General features: G+C 40.3%; 1 protein-coding gene across 1 annotated transcript in view; it reads left to right on the top strand.

Annotated features, from left to right (window-relative positions):
- The window catches only part of svild (supervillin d), a 72,599-nt gene that overhangs the window by 25,598 nt on the left and 29,481 nt on the right, over positions 1–17,520 (top strand). Inside the window, exons 3-5 of the mRNA XM_044013807.1 lie at positions 6,123–6,157; positions 11,781–11,842; positions 15,555–15,652. Coding sequence (XP_043869742.1) covers positions 6,123–6,157; positions 11,781–11,842; positions 15,555–15,652 — 195 coding nt within the window. The remainder of the gene's footprint in view (positions 1–6,122; positions 6,158–11,780; positions 11,843–15,554; positions 15,653–17,520) is intronic.

Below are 17,520 nucleotides of genomic sequence, written 5' to 3'. Positions count from 1 at the left end.
TTCCAAAATTGGCCATGTCCTGCCACATTTATTTAGCCATGGCATGCTTTGCAGTGATGACATGAACCGCGCTTGTTTTGGTTCACTTTACAGTCGTACGGATTAACAAATGGCTCTCGTCAAGATAGCTTTCAGGACCTTTGGCATTTTCTCATGGATTGTCAAAAAAGCTGCTCTGCTCCGAATTGCACATGGACGGAGTAAAACGTGTCAAGTCGTGGTTTTGGATGTTTGAGCTGTAATCTAGCCGGGGATTCCGCTGCGTGCGCTTAGCCAGACTTGTCTCTGTGAAAAAAAACATCCTGGGGGAATGACGAGAGGGAGACGGAATGAGTGAAGAAGTGAGACGGATGGAGTTTTGAGATAAATTCTTTGTTTGGGGCATGTGGGGGTAGGGCAGTAGCCATCTGCCAAGATTTCTTGCCCTGCAACTAATGAAGCAAAGATCTCACAGATAACTATGGACCAATTACTTCATAAGATTGAGAAAGACATGTCTTGTGTTGCAGTAGATTTAGCAAAGACAATGACAAGCTACAACAGATCAACTCTTGATACGGACAAAATCTCTCATGTAAGGATATCGTACTATCGTACAACACAATGACAACACCCATGATCGTAGATGTGTATGTGAGTGACTTGAACATTCCATTTTGCACGTCATCATACAGTCCTAGTGATTTATTCTATGAAGCGCCACAAGGGGGCCTGCATCTTTCAGTCATTACAGGACCCTTTGATTCTTGTTATTACTGAAAAAATGTTCACAATGAGTATATATCATGTTTTTTTCCTTTTTTTTCCAAAAGGTTTAAATTGAGAGGGTTTTATTGACATTTTATTGAATTTTTCAATATCTCGAACCCTAGCCCATGTTTTTGACAGTTTAGTATGAAATTATACTAATACAATTATGCTTTGTACACAAAAAGTGTAAAAAAGTACCGGGTGATGTTAGTAACACGAACATATTTAATTACAGAGATCACGAAGATGGGTTTTGACACATTGACATGTTTGTCTGGCTCGTCTGTCACGTTAGCTACTAATCTGTCAGCTCTGTTTCGACATTCTCTGCGTGTCAAAGTCCAGCTGTGCAGTGTTATGTGCACATGCATTAGTGCATACAGTATTACATAAGAAGAGATGTATACAGTAGAAGCTGTTGTTATCAGTCAAGTCGCTGCAAGACGTTTACTTGTATGTGATGGTTTGACCTTTAATCCTGTGGGTAATTGACTTCTATGTTTGTTTTTAAGTGTTCCTACTGATTATTCTGAGTTGTGTATTAATTAGGGTTGTACATATTCCTTAAACATTAATTGAATAAGTTAATAAATGATAGTCGGTTAATTGTTAGCGAATTAAGACAACTTTTTCTTTCTGTTTGTTTAAATTTTACACAGAAATAAGAATTAAAAGAAGGGCTTTTGATTTTCCAGTTCAAACGTAAATTCGGCTTCTACCTTGAGGAGTCACCATAGTGGAGTTAACATGTAAATATAGCCGAAAGAATATATTCAAAAGGCACCATGTAACACAAGGGATACGCAAATACAACGTGATGACATCACGCGTATGCTAATTAGCGCATGTCATGTTCTAGTGACATCTAGCAAACATCTCAGGATGACTACTTTCCATTGAAAGTAGTTGGCTAAACTGATCCAGTTTGTTAGTCTAGCAACTCAATGTTTACAGCCATGATGTCACTTGGGAAAATAAGGTTTTTTATGCCCTTTAGGAAGGTTTTACTATTATATCCTATATAAAAAAATATAGCATATAAAGATCCATAAAAGCCTACGTCCTTGCCTCAAGGTATCTTGTGAACATTTTCACAGGCAGCATCACTTTTCCTATTCTGGTTTATGGGACAATTGTTTTTTTTGGGCCCCTTGAGTAATTTTTTATTGCAGTACCACTGGAAAAAAAATTGCTCTAAGGAAGGGGAGGTACTTTATCCATTTCTTATAATACATCCATGGTACATCCCTTAGCGTGTCTGTCTCGTGATCTGATCGGATAATGCAACGTCATTCACTCAGTATGTTTACATGTACAGTTTAATCGGGCAAAGGCCGTAGTCTGACTAAGACGGGCAGATGGACTTGCCGAGTATATACACACACTACCAGTCAATCGTTTCCTTTTACTTGAATCAAGAACTGTGTCCACATATTGGTGCATGCGCAGAATGCCAAGTCCAACTCCAATCCGACTAAGCATATACATGCAGGAGTAATTGGACTATGAATCACATTATCCAGGTATGTTAGTCTGACTTAGACTAGCTCGATTTTAGTCGGACTATGTCATGTGTTTACATGACATTGAGAAAACCAAATTATTGTCTTAGTCTAAAATCAGACTTTCAACATGCAAACGCACTGAGTCAGTCTGTGATTGGCTGGAACTGTGGCACACTGGTAACGCTGTGTTGTGTTGAGTTAACAGACAGGCCGTCTTGCGTGTGTACAGAGGGAGGTATGGAGAGCACGTACAAAACAAAGTATGTACATACAAAACATTCTTGTGAGTGCTCAACAGTGTGGCTCAATAATATTTCCATTATACAGGCCTTCCAGCAATTTTGACTTCTGCTAATTACGTTTGTGTTTTGGGTGGTGTGCGTCCCCGACTGGTGTAAATTGTAACTACACAGTTTTTGTGGTGCAGAGAAAGAGACACGTAGACAAAAGGAAACAATTTGTTAATAATTTCTTTCATTTTTTTAATGGCACTTAAACAGTTCCATTCCTCGTATATTATTAATATCTTTAAATCTCAGTCAATTTGCATGTGTTTTATGAGTCAAGTTCAACATGTACTATGTGTCTCTTCCAAAAATAGTTTTGAAGGGAACTGGAACTCAGCTGTTCCAGCGATAATGACAACTGTCAACACGTTTTTATCTGACATGTACAGGAGTCCTCCTCGCATAGTTGAAGGGTGACATTCCAAAATACAGCGGCTTTGACGTGTGCACTGTCCCACTTGCATATGTGTTGTTGTGAATGTTTTTCTTTGCGGCCTTGTGTCGGACTTAATTCCATTTCAAGGAAATGCAGCAACTTAAGGATTCCCGGGGCTGAACATTTTTAGGAAAATATTTGATTGTGATGATTTTTTAATCTATTTAACTCGAGCTTCAGCTCAGTATTGTCTGTAATATCTAAGATTCTCTGTCTCACTGTGTTGATGTAGTAATGCATGAGGTTGTGTAATAGACACATACTGTAAAAAAGTGTGTTTAATAACCAGCCTGTCTTGATTTCATTGTGTTTGTCTCTTGAACCCCCCCTCTACTTTACTGTTTTTTTTTTGTTTCTTTTCATCCTCTATCTGCACTCCACTCTTATCTGGTTTATTTTTATTGGCGTGTATGAGCCGCGTGTGCTGCCTCCACCCCCCCCTCCATCACCCAGCAGTCAAGGCGTGGGTGAGGCTGATAACGTGTCACTGAGCCCTGCAGTTGTAGGACGTTTGAACTAGGAGGCGTCACACACCAAGATTTTTCCAAGGTTTACAGCAGCTTTAAATGGGTGACGTTACACGCTTTGGTGCATTTACAGTAGTTGAAGTGAAGTCACAGGGCTACAGACTTCACTTCTTGCACTGATTGCACTGAACTTTTTTGTCATTTCCTATATACTGTAAATTCATATAGGATATATAATTTGTATAGTTGTTGCAGCCTTCGTGGGGAAATTATTTATTCCCATATATCATGTCGACCTGGGCGTCAAACTCAAATGACCTGGGGGTCAATGAGAGTAGTACAAAGTAAAAGTGCTTGTTTTGATGTGGAATTACAGTATGTGTACTTCATAATAAAAACATTTATGCTGCAGAATTCATCTAGTTACAGCAATATGGCCTGCAGATATATTTAGTATACTGTCTATAATTGAACACCTCATTGACTGCCGTGCCTCGGCCACACCGGGGTCACATGTGGCCTGCGGGCCACCAGTTTGACACCTCTAATGTAGACTACACCACTGCTAGAGGCCTTCTCTTCATCTTGAATTACTGTACAGCTGCGCACACATGGATTAGAGCCAATCGGAGGTGAAGACCTACCCATAATCTGTTTTTGCTTGGTTTTGACCAAGACGTCATCCCTCCTTGAGTGTGAATTCAAGCGGATAGAGGACAGGCTTTGCAGATACAGATTAGGCACGATGAAAGTACAAGGTGTAGACATACTATATGTTAAGTGCACCAGTGCAACCTAAGAAATGTAATCTTGCTTAAACGATGTGACCCTGAAATAGTTTGCAAGTTTAAAGTGTGTTTATATTACACAATTACACTATTGTAATGCTTAAATCAATTTGTCATCCTCTTCTCATTCCTCGTCTCCACCTCCACTGCCATTTATTCGCACACACACATGCCATAAATACCTTTGTTTGACATACATTATCATTTCCTTTGCTGCTCAAAAGAATGTGAGCCACTAACTGTCTGTGGTGACTAAACCCAAACCTAATCCGTCTCATAATAATATCCTGCTGTGGAAATGTCTTTTTTGGACTCGACCAAGCAAAAGGTTAGAGGACAATGAGTCAAACTCATTCCCTTCATTTTGTTTTGTTTTTATCTTCATCTTCGACACAAAGTCTGTGCTTTTCCTGCTTAAATCTATTAAATTAGAAGTGTTTATTAGATATGTTGAGCAGCTAAATAACTGCTTTATGTTTGCTGTAATATTTTATGTAGACCCAGGCAATATTTAATTTGGAATGTTTTATCTGAGATGTGTAAAATGTAAAAGGTGTTTATTATTTGAACAATAAGTCAGTAAAAGTAACAATGAGATGCATTCAAAGACCCTCGTAAATGTCATCACTTCTTAGGGTGTGTTGAGCTTAGAGGAGAGACTGTAAGATGCATTCAGGAAACTTGCGACATTTCATCACTTATGCAAGCACACATGCAGTCTACGAACTGAATGCTTGTTGCTGCTGCCACCTTGTGGTAATAGATGCCTGACAAATTAGGTCATCATTTGAGTAGAAAGATGTTGCAATTGAGGGACGCAACGGTTATATGAATCAACTACTGTTTGATATTTGTTAATAATTAAAAAAAAAAGCTCACTGAGTTTGCAGCTTCCTAAATTGGAAAAAAACTTTAATATCGGTTTGTGGAAAAAAGAAGTAGGGCTAATCCATTAATTGATTTGAATTTTTTTAAAACTTAAATTTTTCCGCTTCTTAAATGGGAATATTTTCTGTTTTCTCTGCTCTATACAGCAAAGAAATCATTAAAACTGACTATTTGTTTGGTTTGTGGAGAAATCAAGACATTGAGAAGGTTTGGTGTGCGTGCGTGTGTGTGTGTGTGTGGTCGCTAGGGATGAGCCAATGTACTACTCAGCATTGATATTTGCAAATGTCTGCTACAGTGGGAGCATTATGTTTTTGAAATGGTTGGTTTAGAGCTAGCTATAGCAAATGCAATATTACAAACCATGTTCTTTAAAAGGTGTAAAAGACTGTACTGTACTGATGTCTGTACTGGTAGAAACTCACACTGGTATCCTATCGGATGCAAAAGTGGTCGCGATTTTTTTTTTGTTAATAGTAGCACAACTGAAATAAACCAAGCATCTGAAAATTGATGAGCCATTACAAGCCATTTATAATGTCCGGATATGACCAGATTTCGATCTTGCAGACTGGCTTGGGGCACTCACTCCCCATTCGCCTGCAACCTTTGACCCCTTCCAGATGTCCACCAGGATTCTCTATTGTGTTTAAAGTTGTCTCCCCCCACTATCCTATTACATCATCGCTGCTGCTGCTGCCCCATGAGCAGCTGCTGTCCCCATCCATTTTTAACGCCCATGACTCAGACATGACCGGCCACCTTCAGTCATTGTTGTGTGACCGGAAGGGTAGCAGTAGTAAATATCATTCAAGGAGGAGTTATTGTCTCTATAGCCTTGTTAGGGACTTTATATAGGCTTTTTTTTGGTTATATCAGTGTAAGTTAAACTACATGTGAAAGTTTTTGTCTCAATTCTTTGTGAGCATGAGTTGTAAGAGCCACATCATCCTGTCATCACCACTATGCAGGAGACTGACCTCATTTGTTTCCTCTTGCAGGCTTCTGGAACCTGATGACAGCGAGAAGCCACAGGGTAAGACGAACCCTCCACTTTCACTCCACTCTCATCCATTATTCCACAGACTATACTGCTTATACTCATGTGTTATAGCAGCAATGAACGCTGATCATGGCTGAGCCAATGCTTTTCTACAGAACAAAAAGAGAGAGATAATGTGACACACGTTTTCAGGGTGTTTTGTTTAAAGAGTGTGCCTGACGCAGGCATGCGCTCCGTGTGCAAATGTTTGACTGAACACATGTATTTACACCGGAAGCTTGTTTATGAGCTAATTTGGAGACGGCTGCTATAAAGGGAGGAAAATGGCTAACTTTAGAAATGGGTCTCTGGATGCTTTTATGACTCGGGCAGCCACCTGAGCCTTGGAGTCTGACTGTCTGTCATTCAACCTGGCTGTCTGCCTTTTTACTCTTTGGATGGCTTTGTTTTCATACGTATTGTTTCTGTTTTGTGCTTAAAATTTGAGTCACAAGATACATGGTGCAATAGGGATGTCTCAATTGCGATCTCAAATATCGAAGTTTATGTGGGGATTTTTTTGAACCAAAAGAACGTTTATCATGCCGATCGCCTCTCCACAGTCTTTTATTCTAGCTGTAGTGCTTTCCACATGCACCGACTGTCGACTACTTTGTTAATCGTTAGCAGATTTCTCACGTAACTCAGCTGTAGAGTGCAGGGCTTTATTTGGGGCGGACTCGTAGTGGCATTTATTACAAAATACAATTACAACATCGCTGTAAAGTGTTTGTACAGAATATAAACATGAATGCTCTGGTATCAAACCACATGTTAAACAAACATGTAGAGAAGCAACAGACATCCTATTTGGTCACAGTTGCAAGACCTGTACACAAACTCGGCACTGGTTTAGCAAACAAAGAGCTGGTGACGTCACTGCTTTCTTTCTTTGGTTCTTCTTTCTCTCTACTATTATTAATGTTACTGATACTGACCATGTTAAAACAAATGGACTGTGCTGCTCTGTTATACAGGCAAATAAAAGTAGGTATCTGTCGATAATTCTCTGCACTGAACATCCACAGCTCGTTCTTGTCTGTGACTCTGTTTCTGTGTGCTGTGTATGTGTGTGTGTGTGTGTGTGTGTGTGTCTGCCCGCAGTAAGATGTGTGTCAGAACAGTGTCAGGTGCAAAGAATCGCAATGTTTTACAGTAAAGAAAATATCTGATGATTATCCAGTTATAAGCCAGCCTTATTGTACTGGATGTGTAAACTCATATATTGACATTGATGGAGCTTTTACATTATAGCAATTGCTTCTTCTGGTCAATAAACTGGCTCCTAATCTTGATCTGCTGCATATGCTGCATAAACTTTGTTCCTTCTCTGATCTGCTATAAGAGAAGGCTATACTGAAAGATTGTTTTTGTTTTCCCCCAAATTCTATATTTCCCCCCATGTCGTTACTCTTTTAGTTGCTTTGAGTATTGTGAGAATAAAGTCAAAGCCCTGACTGAGACAAAAACTTGAATCACAATAGAAAGTAATTCATGACTTGACACTGAATCCTTTATGTTTTGTAGTATCACTGACTTAACAACAGAATCAATTCTGTACTTCTGTGGTTGGAAGAGAAGAGTAAAAACTGATGAGTGGCACAGCAAGAGGAACAAAGGACATCACTGTCTGTGTATGCATGTGTGTGTAGGAGCATGATAGTCTGAGCATTAATGGGACTGATGCAGCTTCCTGTCCCGGCTGGCAGAAGAGACAGAGGTCTGAGCCAGAACGCCTCTCATGGTCCCCTCAGGGCTCTCCCTGACCCTCCAGCTACTCCACAAGCCAGCAGTACACACATTTATTACACTATTACATTTTCTGCCAAACATATTGTACAGTTTGTTCTATTTTTTTTTTTAAATGTATTTGTTAAATGTCAATTAAATCATTTTTATACTTGTTGGATTCAATTAATAACTTTTAAGGCCAATAATAATAATGATAATGGGAGTCAGTGCTGGTGCCAATCCCATAGGTGTTGTACACCCTGGATAGGTTGACAAACAACCATTCACTCTCACACTCACACCTACGGTCAATTTAGAGTGACCGATTTACCTAATCCCCAAATCATGTTTTTTGGATTGTGGGAGGAAACTGGAGAACCTGGAGAAAACCCCCCCCGCACACACACAACTCCATTGGTTTTTGTTTGCCGACTGGGTCACAAACCCTGGTCTTCTTGCTGCAAATGCCACTTGTGAACTTGACTATTGTAACATGTTGTTTATAGCATAATACCATCACTTATATTGTGATCAGAGCAGTGAGATAATCGCTTGGTGTATGCACATATTCATATCATTTTTACCATAGCTGTAAGGTTCTGGAAAAGAGTGAAAATGGACTTTGGAAATAATTTGACTTGGGAAAATGTATGTGTATGAACCTTGGATGTACAAAGCAATTGACAAACAATTCAAGCATCATGGATAAATCATTGAAATAGTACATTTAGAATAAAATAAGGAATAAAATCATACTGAAATAAAGAAAGAAATGTCAATCAAAAGTGCATTTTTAAATGATGATCGTGTTAGTGCAAATAAAACTCCATCTTGTCCTCTCCTAGTGTCCTCTTCTGTTAAACCAACTGTCCTCATGTCCTCCCTCACAACATTCATGAACCTTCTCTAAGGTCTTCCTCTTTTCCTCCTGCCTGTCAGCTCCATCTTCATTGTCCAGTATAATCACTCTCTCTCCTCTACACCATCTCAACCTTGACTCTAACTTTCTTTCCAAACTGTTGCTTGAATAAGATCATTCCTAATCCTGTCCATCCTGGTCATTCCCAAAGAAAATCTCTTTGAAGGCTACTCTTGCTTTCCCTATCCTGGCTGGTCCTACGGTCTGCCAGACTTCCCAAGTACACAAAGGACTCAGCCTCCTTTACTTCTTGCCCTCCAGTTGTGACTGGTGTGCTGTTGGTCGTGTTAATCTTCATGAGTTTCAATCAAACATTGGAAAAAGAAAAAATAATCCACTTGGCAAAGGCGATATGCTAGGGGCTGTTTGTGGGAGCAGAATATTTGTTGCACAATTGGAGTGTTTTGTTTTTGAAGGCTGGTTATGGCTCAGTGGGAAGAGCATCGTACACTTTTGCTTGGTTGTTTTGAAAGGCAGCGGATGCTCAAGGTCGCGATATTGCTGTTGGACACAAAAAGCATGTGTCCTTGTTGCAGGACAAAGTTGGCGTTTGTGTGGAAGACTAGGAGAACTCCACTCCGTTGTATATGCAGACTGTGTTTGGCCACAATGAGGTCAAAGCGTAGTCGTCTTGTGAGATGGATGAAAACACTTATGGGAGAGTCGGTAAAGTTAAGTGGAGCTTTTCCATCCCTCACACACATGGATGAATGATGTAAAAGGCTTGGACCAAAGTCAAAACCAAAAGAATACAGTCTGAATGGGCTCAGCAGTCTGCAATGCTCAGCGTTTCATCATCTAAACCAAATCATGCTTAGTTCTGGACAACAGGGGAGCTTGTAAACATAAATCATAACAAAGTATTAGGCCTTAGCTGAGTATTTTTTTCCCCATTGGATAAGGGGAATTTGTCAGAAACGGGCCATTATTTGGATTTGTTTCTTCTTATGTTTTCTTTGGCTGGAAATATAACATTGTCAAGGCAATAAAAACGGATCTGGAGCGGGAGAATGAGATCGACTCTGCTGACTTAAGATATTTGTGCTGGTTTTGGATCACAATTAAATAAAATTGTTTCCTTTTGTTAAGATTAGAGGATTGTACTATTCGAAAAGCTGAATCTGATTAGACCGCTCGCATGAGCAGTGGGTTTTTTTTTCCCTCCGTGACACATGAGCACAAATCCATGTTGTGGTACTCCGTTTAAATATGTCACTGTCACTCTCATTAGTGGCTTCTCAGACTTCACCTGTGGCCAGTGAACACATCATCCCCAAACACCTTGGAGACATGAGTTTAGCCAGTTTCTCTCCAGTCAGATTTCCTGTCTGCATTTTTCAAGCTGTTCTCCCCTATGAGGAAAACATCCACTTGACCTGAAAAGACGGTCAGTAGTGTGTGTTTCTGTGTGTGTGTGTGTGTGTAGCCCATTGTCGATTTGTGTGCAGTCGTGCCTCTGCATGTCATTGTGTTTTGTTTACAAAAGGTAATGCAGGCCACAAACTGGAGGGCAATCACTTGACTCTAATGCCCAGAGCGTCACTTACAACTTCCACTAAAATATAAGCCAGCTCCTTTACTTCAGTTGTCGAGATGAAGGGCAAACCTTTTAGGGTAACGTCAGTGATTAAAATGTACAATGTTTACATTGTCTTTTGGTCGGGTTAAGTGGTTCGCCTTGAGGGATTTGAAATGACCTCAAATTAAAAAGGTGTTTAAATTCAAATGATGTGAGGGAACCATTTCGAAGGAGGATTCTGTAATTCATCGCGAAACACTCTTGGTAACTTCTGCCAACTGACTTGTTGGCAATGGCTTTCCGGAAATCGTCAGGCTGGCTTGGAAGAGACTGTGCATATAGTCAATTATCCCCGTCGACAATTATTGGGCCTTTTTAAACAAATCATTTGTTTAAATGATCTTGCTGTTTGAGGTGTCCACAGATACCAGCTGCTGTCAGACTTACACAGGAGTCTGGACATGTCCTGTATGTAGATGATAACAACAGCAGCGCCCATGAAAGTTGCTCCAGACATTTGCCTGAACTTTTCTTGCCGGCTCCCGAGACAGAGTTCGGGATAATATCCAAGTTGTCCCATGGCAGGAGAAGCTCCAGATAAATCACAGCAAGTTTTGTTTGTCGTGTTTGAACATAGCCTGGGTGAACCGAACTGAGTCTGGCAGCAATTGGATTCCGCTTTGCAGACGCGTCTGGCAAGGACACAGCTACGGAGTCTCCTAAAGACGGAGCCAATGACAAACACACAATATTTATATATGTCCAACATGGCGGCCAGCAAAGAGCAATTCACGTCTTTTGACGCTCTGCATACGTCATCTGGATCGTTGTCGGTGTATTCATTTGCATACAGAAGCATTTTGATCTACAAGTGGGTGGTGACTACACCCTTTCTAGACGTCTGGACACAGTCCTTTCCTCATTTTGTGTCTGGAAACATCTAGAATCTTTGCCAGTGACTGGATTGGTCCACTCTGATTTCAAATTGTAGTAATGGGTCAGGGGAAACTGATTCAGTGGAACTGTATTAACAGGACAGCGATTGTGTGAGTGAATGAATTCCAACATTCCACCCCCCATAATTTTTTTATTCTGAAGTCATCTATGATTACAGGAAATTTTTGAAATCCCAAGTTCCTGGAATAACCTCTGGAAATAATTGAATTAAAATACAAGTGTGTGTGTGGTCCTGTGCCTCAGATGGATCATCCTTGCACTTGTGTGTGTTCATTCTCGTGGTAGAACATTGCAAACACATCACATCTTCTGTCAGGACTGTGATCCCCTATGTTTTTTTATGATTTGGAAATCCTCTTGTTTGTGGACAGCCAAAAGCCAGATCATCACTAGTGGGTTACGTCATGGATACCAAGCACTCTGTTCATCCTAATATGACATTTTTCATCAAAATCATAGTTAACCTTGTTTAAATTTGTGTCCTTTTTTAGTTGCTGAGATACCGGTGGACTCATCCAAGAGGTCTGCTACATCCAAAAAGTCCCTCTTTAAGGTACAGTATTTAAGCTGTGTGTTTGTTTGTGTTGCCTCTTTAGCACCATTTCTGGCATAAACACTGACCTTGTCAGGGCAAGTAGTCCTCATGGAGACCAGAAGCTGGTCCTAATTAGGGATGAGCCAAAACAATACTCAGTATCTGATACTGGTCAGAATTACTGGATTGGATATCGGACAGATAAAAATGTACAATCTGATACAATCTCGTAAAAGTGTAAATAAAAATTCTTTGACATGGTGAGCACGAATGTTTTGTTAACAATTTTACGATTAAAAAGTCTAAAATGACTGATATCGATGTGGGCAGATACTCGAGGTTGTGATATCTTTATTGTTATCGGTCTCGAAAAACTGGTGTTGCTATCCCGAGTCCCCGAGGCAGAACCTCATGTCTCGGCATGGATCCGCTTATGTTTAAGGCAAACGTTAAATTCATACTCTTTACACATCAATCTTACACGTTAATAAGCAGCTATTATCATAAATGAAGTGATATAATTGAAATGATTACCTGAACGTGCTCTTTCACTCGAAACCTGTGCAGGCATTCGCAGCATTCATGCGCGTTCCTGCACCTTCGTGGAATGATTAACTTTCCCCCCAGCAACAACAAATGCTATTTTCTGATTGGCTGATGGGTTGCTAAATCAAGACGGCTGTATGAATGAACTACGTAGAGCCGTCTGCCTTTGCGTCATTGATTCATAGATTACTCTGTGGTAAGTCTTATCACTTCTCAGCGCGAGAGATGTCATGTGTGGCGTGAAATACGATGCGATACTACACGTGCGTATCCACGCCTCGCTGCTGGCGGGATTAGATCACAGTAGCCATGAACACGATATGTTACAGCAAGGTATTGACACTGATGCGCAAAATTGAGGGCCGTTACACTAAAAAAAATGTTACTGTAACCTACTCAATTTTGTGTAGTGGCTGCAAATTATGCAAAATGCGCAACCCTGACATATTTACACTCCAGGTCTACACAACCCACTCTTTTTTTCAGTTTATATTCCTCAGTTCCCAGCATTGAGTGATGTCACAGGAGCCAAATCTACATGTTATAACTCATCTATGGTTAATTCCTTTCACTTCCCTTACTGATTTACTTAAAGCTTTTTCCAGAGCAGATGGTGTATGCTTCCTCCCTCTCTCTTTAATAACAAATTGAGCTGTTCCTCAGAGAGAACACTGTGCTGTCCTGCACCTGGATTCATGCTTGGCCAAAGACATGACTTCAGCACACACAGTCTGTGGAGGGCTTAGAGCAACAGTGGGAAAGAATAGATTCAAGGGCTAAAGGTTGCACTCACAGACAAAAAAAAAAAGTTGATAATGTCCTCAATCCTATGGGAGAAGGCCATAAGTGTGCATAAAAGTGAGCCTAGTTATTTGGCTTTCCCAGGCTGCTTAGATTACAGAAGTGGCTATGTTTCATGGTACTGGATGTAAATAGTTGTTCTGACTTGGCCCACACAGACCACGAGCCGTGCCAAAGTTGGCCAAGTGAACCCAGATGGCAGCAAGTTGCCTCAACCAAAAAACCTGCTGGGAAAACAGGCTCCTACGGCGAAGCTATCTCACTGTCACAAATAGTTTTGTTTTCTCTTCTCTCTCCATCCTTTCTTGTGTCTCACTCTCCGTCTCTTGTTTGTGTGGTCTCTCACTATAATAAGTCACCCGCGACAACCGATGCTCAGTTTTTGCTTATCTCGCTTTCACTCTCTCCTCCACAGTCCCTTTGTTTGAAAGCCAGTGAATCAGAGTCTCAGACAGGAGACGCTGAGTGGGAGTGAGTTTATAGCACGTGTGCTTTCCAACAGCGCAGAGGCTATAAAATGTGTACATGGAGACCTCTGGAGAAAGACACAGCGGATTCATTTATGTTTTGAATTTCCTCAGAATGATATAACTTGCTGCGTGGAAGTTGTGGTCACTTGTGATCTTTGAGTATCAGAAAGTAAGAGGCGTCTAATTCTGTCAGCTTTGGTGTGTAATTTTGTTGCACCAAAGCATTTGGATCCCCGCGGCTTTCCTCACAGCTGGAGATCTACTTATCTGCACTCGGTTATCCCGGGTCGGCGCTCAAGTGTTTATTGACAGCGCTCTCACACAGCTGCGTGGTTCACACTGTACACAGGCTTTAACGTGTCCTGTGTCCATGACGTTGCGTCTTTGTAATGCTGTCCCTCTAATCACATCTCTTTCTCTTTCATGTAACTAAGCAGGTAACAGACTCTCATCATGTCAACAGCTACTGAATTGAGTCATATATGGTTTTGTTAAATAGGTCGCAAAAATTCTCCATTTTAAAGAGGCAAACAGGAAGTTAGATACTGAATGTTGGTATATACTGTGGGTAGATACCTGGTGGTTGCAGCTATTCGTTGTTGATGAATGTATGAGTTATTTTCTCAATTAATTGAGGAGTTGTTTGGTCTATCAAATGTCAGAACATTTATAAATCTTGTTTTATAAATCTAAGTCCTTCTGTTTGTTTTTCAAGCACTCCTCAGTATATTTCCAACTTCATAACCCTATGTTATGCTATTTATATTTTTAAATTCAATTTGAAGTCTTGTCTGTATAGATTTTGCTTTTAAACCTGATGGTGTCTTGACTGATTGTCACCGTTTTAAATGTGTTATACTTATATTTTGTCTTATATTTCCTTCTGTAAAGCACTTTGGTTCAACTCCTGTTGTTTTTAATGTGCTATATAAGTCAACTTGACAGTTTTACTGTACCCTCAAAGCAAATACACTCAGTTTACGGTCATAGATAAGATTAGAAAACCAGGATATATTCGCATATTCACAGATGCAGTAGGCAGGATTGCTGGGGAAATAGCTGGTTTAGTTTAATCTGCAGTTTATTAAACTACAAATAATTTGGGTTTTCCTCTCTGTGTCTTGAGCTCTGAGGTATTTTATGCGATAAATGAACCCGATCGCAATCTAACCATCTCTGAACAAGAGTCTCTTTAAGCCTCTTTTAAATCACTATTAACCTGCCTCTCTTATAATGACAGTGAGGCAGACAATGGACACAGTGAAGCAATATTTAAACATAGATAATTTGAGTATTGCAGGACTAGTTTATTTTGAACACGCAAACAGTATAATATGTAAATGAAATAAGCAACAACAAAAATAATAATACAAAAGTGGATAATCACAGACAACTGTAAAGGGGTGGGAAGAAGTACAACTTACTTAATCCCACCCCTTCTCCATAAGGTATGATTATGAACAGCAATTATTTATCTCTCTCTTCCTCTTAAATGACTGTTTTCTTGTTTCTATATTTATTGTTACATTTCTTGTGTACATTACAGTGGAATGAAAAACCCTTATCTTATCTTTTTTCATAATAAGTGTTTTTGAACTGTTGTATGTTTAAACATCCCGTGAGACGTTGCTGTATTGTGAAAAGTGCTGCACTGAGAGCACTGTTTTATTTTACCCTGTATGTACTCAAGGTGTGTTGATTCCTCATAGTTAAACTGACCTCCTAACAGCTCAGCTGCAGCATTTATGAGCTCAATGGCTTTGTTCAGGTTAGGGGGTGGAGCCTCCTTCATTCATTCACTCACTTCTTTTATCAAGATTATTATTTATTTTTTTACAGCGGGTGTAGTACTTCAGCAGTGTTCCGTCGGGAAAGCCGCTCATAACCGTCTTTCTCTTCTCGCTGGAGTGTAGGAGCTGGAGGTGTCCGAGGATGGAAGCAGCCGTCAACACATGGCGGACAAAGTAAAGCGTCGCCCAATGAGCAGCGACGAGGACGAAGCCTCCAGCAGGTGAGCAGGTTAAAAAAAATAATCTGAATTTTTGTGAAGTGTTTTGTGGACTGAAGAGTGTGATAGCGTCGGATATAGAGCCATTTAAAACAAGCTGACACACTGACACAGACTGAAAAAGAGCACAGAGGTAATTACAGAGGATTTGAGAGGTTTGTCCATTGATGTAAACAGCTGCACAGATAAACCAGATAGACCTGCAGAGCTCGCCTGGAATAACACACACGTACACAAACACATGCACAAACACTCAGTGCTGTGTCGTCGCCATGGTGACGGAAACCAGATTTGAAGTTAATAGCCACATCAATGATAGCCTTTCTGTACTTAGCACTGTAACCACTGAAGCCAAACTCTGTGTTTGTGCACGCTTGTGTTTGTGACCTCTTTAGAACTTGTAGTCCTCATAGAGACCTGGTCTCAGTGAGGCATAAACCTTATTTCTGTGGAACTGATTAAGTTTAGGGCTAAGTATTAAATTGTGGTGAGGTCAAGGTTAGGCATTAAGTAGTTATGGCTAATGTTTGCGTGCGTGCTCGTCCGTCCACGTGGAGTTTGAACTGTTCTCATTTTTCCGCCCGGTTCAGATATCTGTATATTTGGCTCGTCACAGGCGCAGCTGAACCTTGTAACTGACGTTTCAGCACAGCTCCACTGTTCTGCAATGAACCAAATATGAGTTCATATTAATATTCATTCTCTCCTGCTTATATCTGAGGGTCATGGGTGAAAGACGTGCACCCTTGACACCACAGTGGCAGCTCCAGCCCGTTTAAATGATACGTCGATGGGTGCCATATTGCTCAAGGAAAGACCAGAATGTAAACAGATGGATTTATGCAATCCGTCATGACATATTAAGATATTTAATGAGACATTCAACAGTTTGTGATCTAGGTGGAGTAGATGTGCAAAACATGTCTCTGATTAATGTGCCGTAATCAAACAGAAATCTAGTAATCAGATCAAATATGAGTTAAATAATCAAATCTAATAGTTTCCAGATTTTTATGGCAGTGAGTGGATAAAAATGGTTTTAAAGTAGTTTCACAAAAACAATATGACATGTTGAAACTATTGTAAGTGACAGTATAAATAATTTGAAATGTAAGTGTAGAATAATGCAGACTCAAGTGAGATGTCGTTGTGCTACAAATACATACGTATATTAGATCCCAGGTCACTAATAGGCGTCCTATTATCATAAGTCATTGTTAACTGCTATGGTACAAATGTTGCAGCTTTTCCAGCCTGTAGCGCACTTGAAGTCCGGGAAATGGAGACCAATTACGTCCTCTGAAAATGATCATGCCACACTGGATGCACGAGCATTGCAGAATATCCCACTTTTCACTGAGGGGAGACGTGAGGCATGCTTTTCAGGTGTGTCTCAGTCAGTGAGTGAGTGAGCGAGCCAGCCGCACTGCTTCTTTGTCCTGAAGATTAGCGCTCTTGTCTATTTTTAACAGGAACTGCACACACTTCACGTCCAGTTCCTATGTCACAGTGAAATCACTCTGCTGGTTTTTGTTCCACAAATCCGTGTGAAATAGTTGCAGGACAGACAGATGCACAGCAGCTTCATACGTGACGAGTCTTGATTACGTTGATTACAGCGCTGTATTTTATGGCGTTATCAAAGGTTAAACCCTGTGTCAAAACAAAACAGAGTCACACTTCCTGTGTCAGTTCCAAACTACTTAATTAGTGGCTTTGACTTGATTTTCACTGGCAGCGTTCTTGTTTACTTGCTTAAAATGGGCCTTTTTCATATGGCAGATATTTGGACAGTAGAAAAATCACAGATGTAAGTAATCAAATGATTAAGGACTGAGTTCCATTTAGCGTCCTGCATGCTGACCATCTGT

This window comes from Solea senegalensis, linkage group LG18 (genome assembly GCF_019176455.1).
Source record: "Solea senegalensis isolate Sse05_10M linkage group LG18, IFAPA_SoseM_1, whole genome shotgun sequence".
NCBI lineage: Eukaryota > Metazoa > Chordata > Actinopteri > Pleuronectiformes > Soleidae > Solea > Solea senegalensis.
Note: the sequence above shows the minus strand (reverse complement) of the source record. Positions and strands in the feature narration are given on the sequence as shown.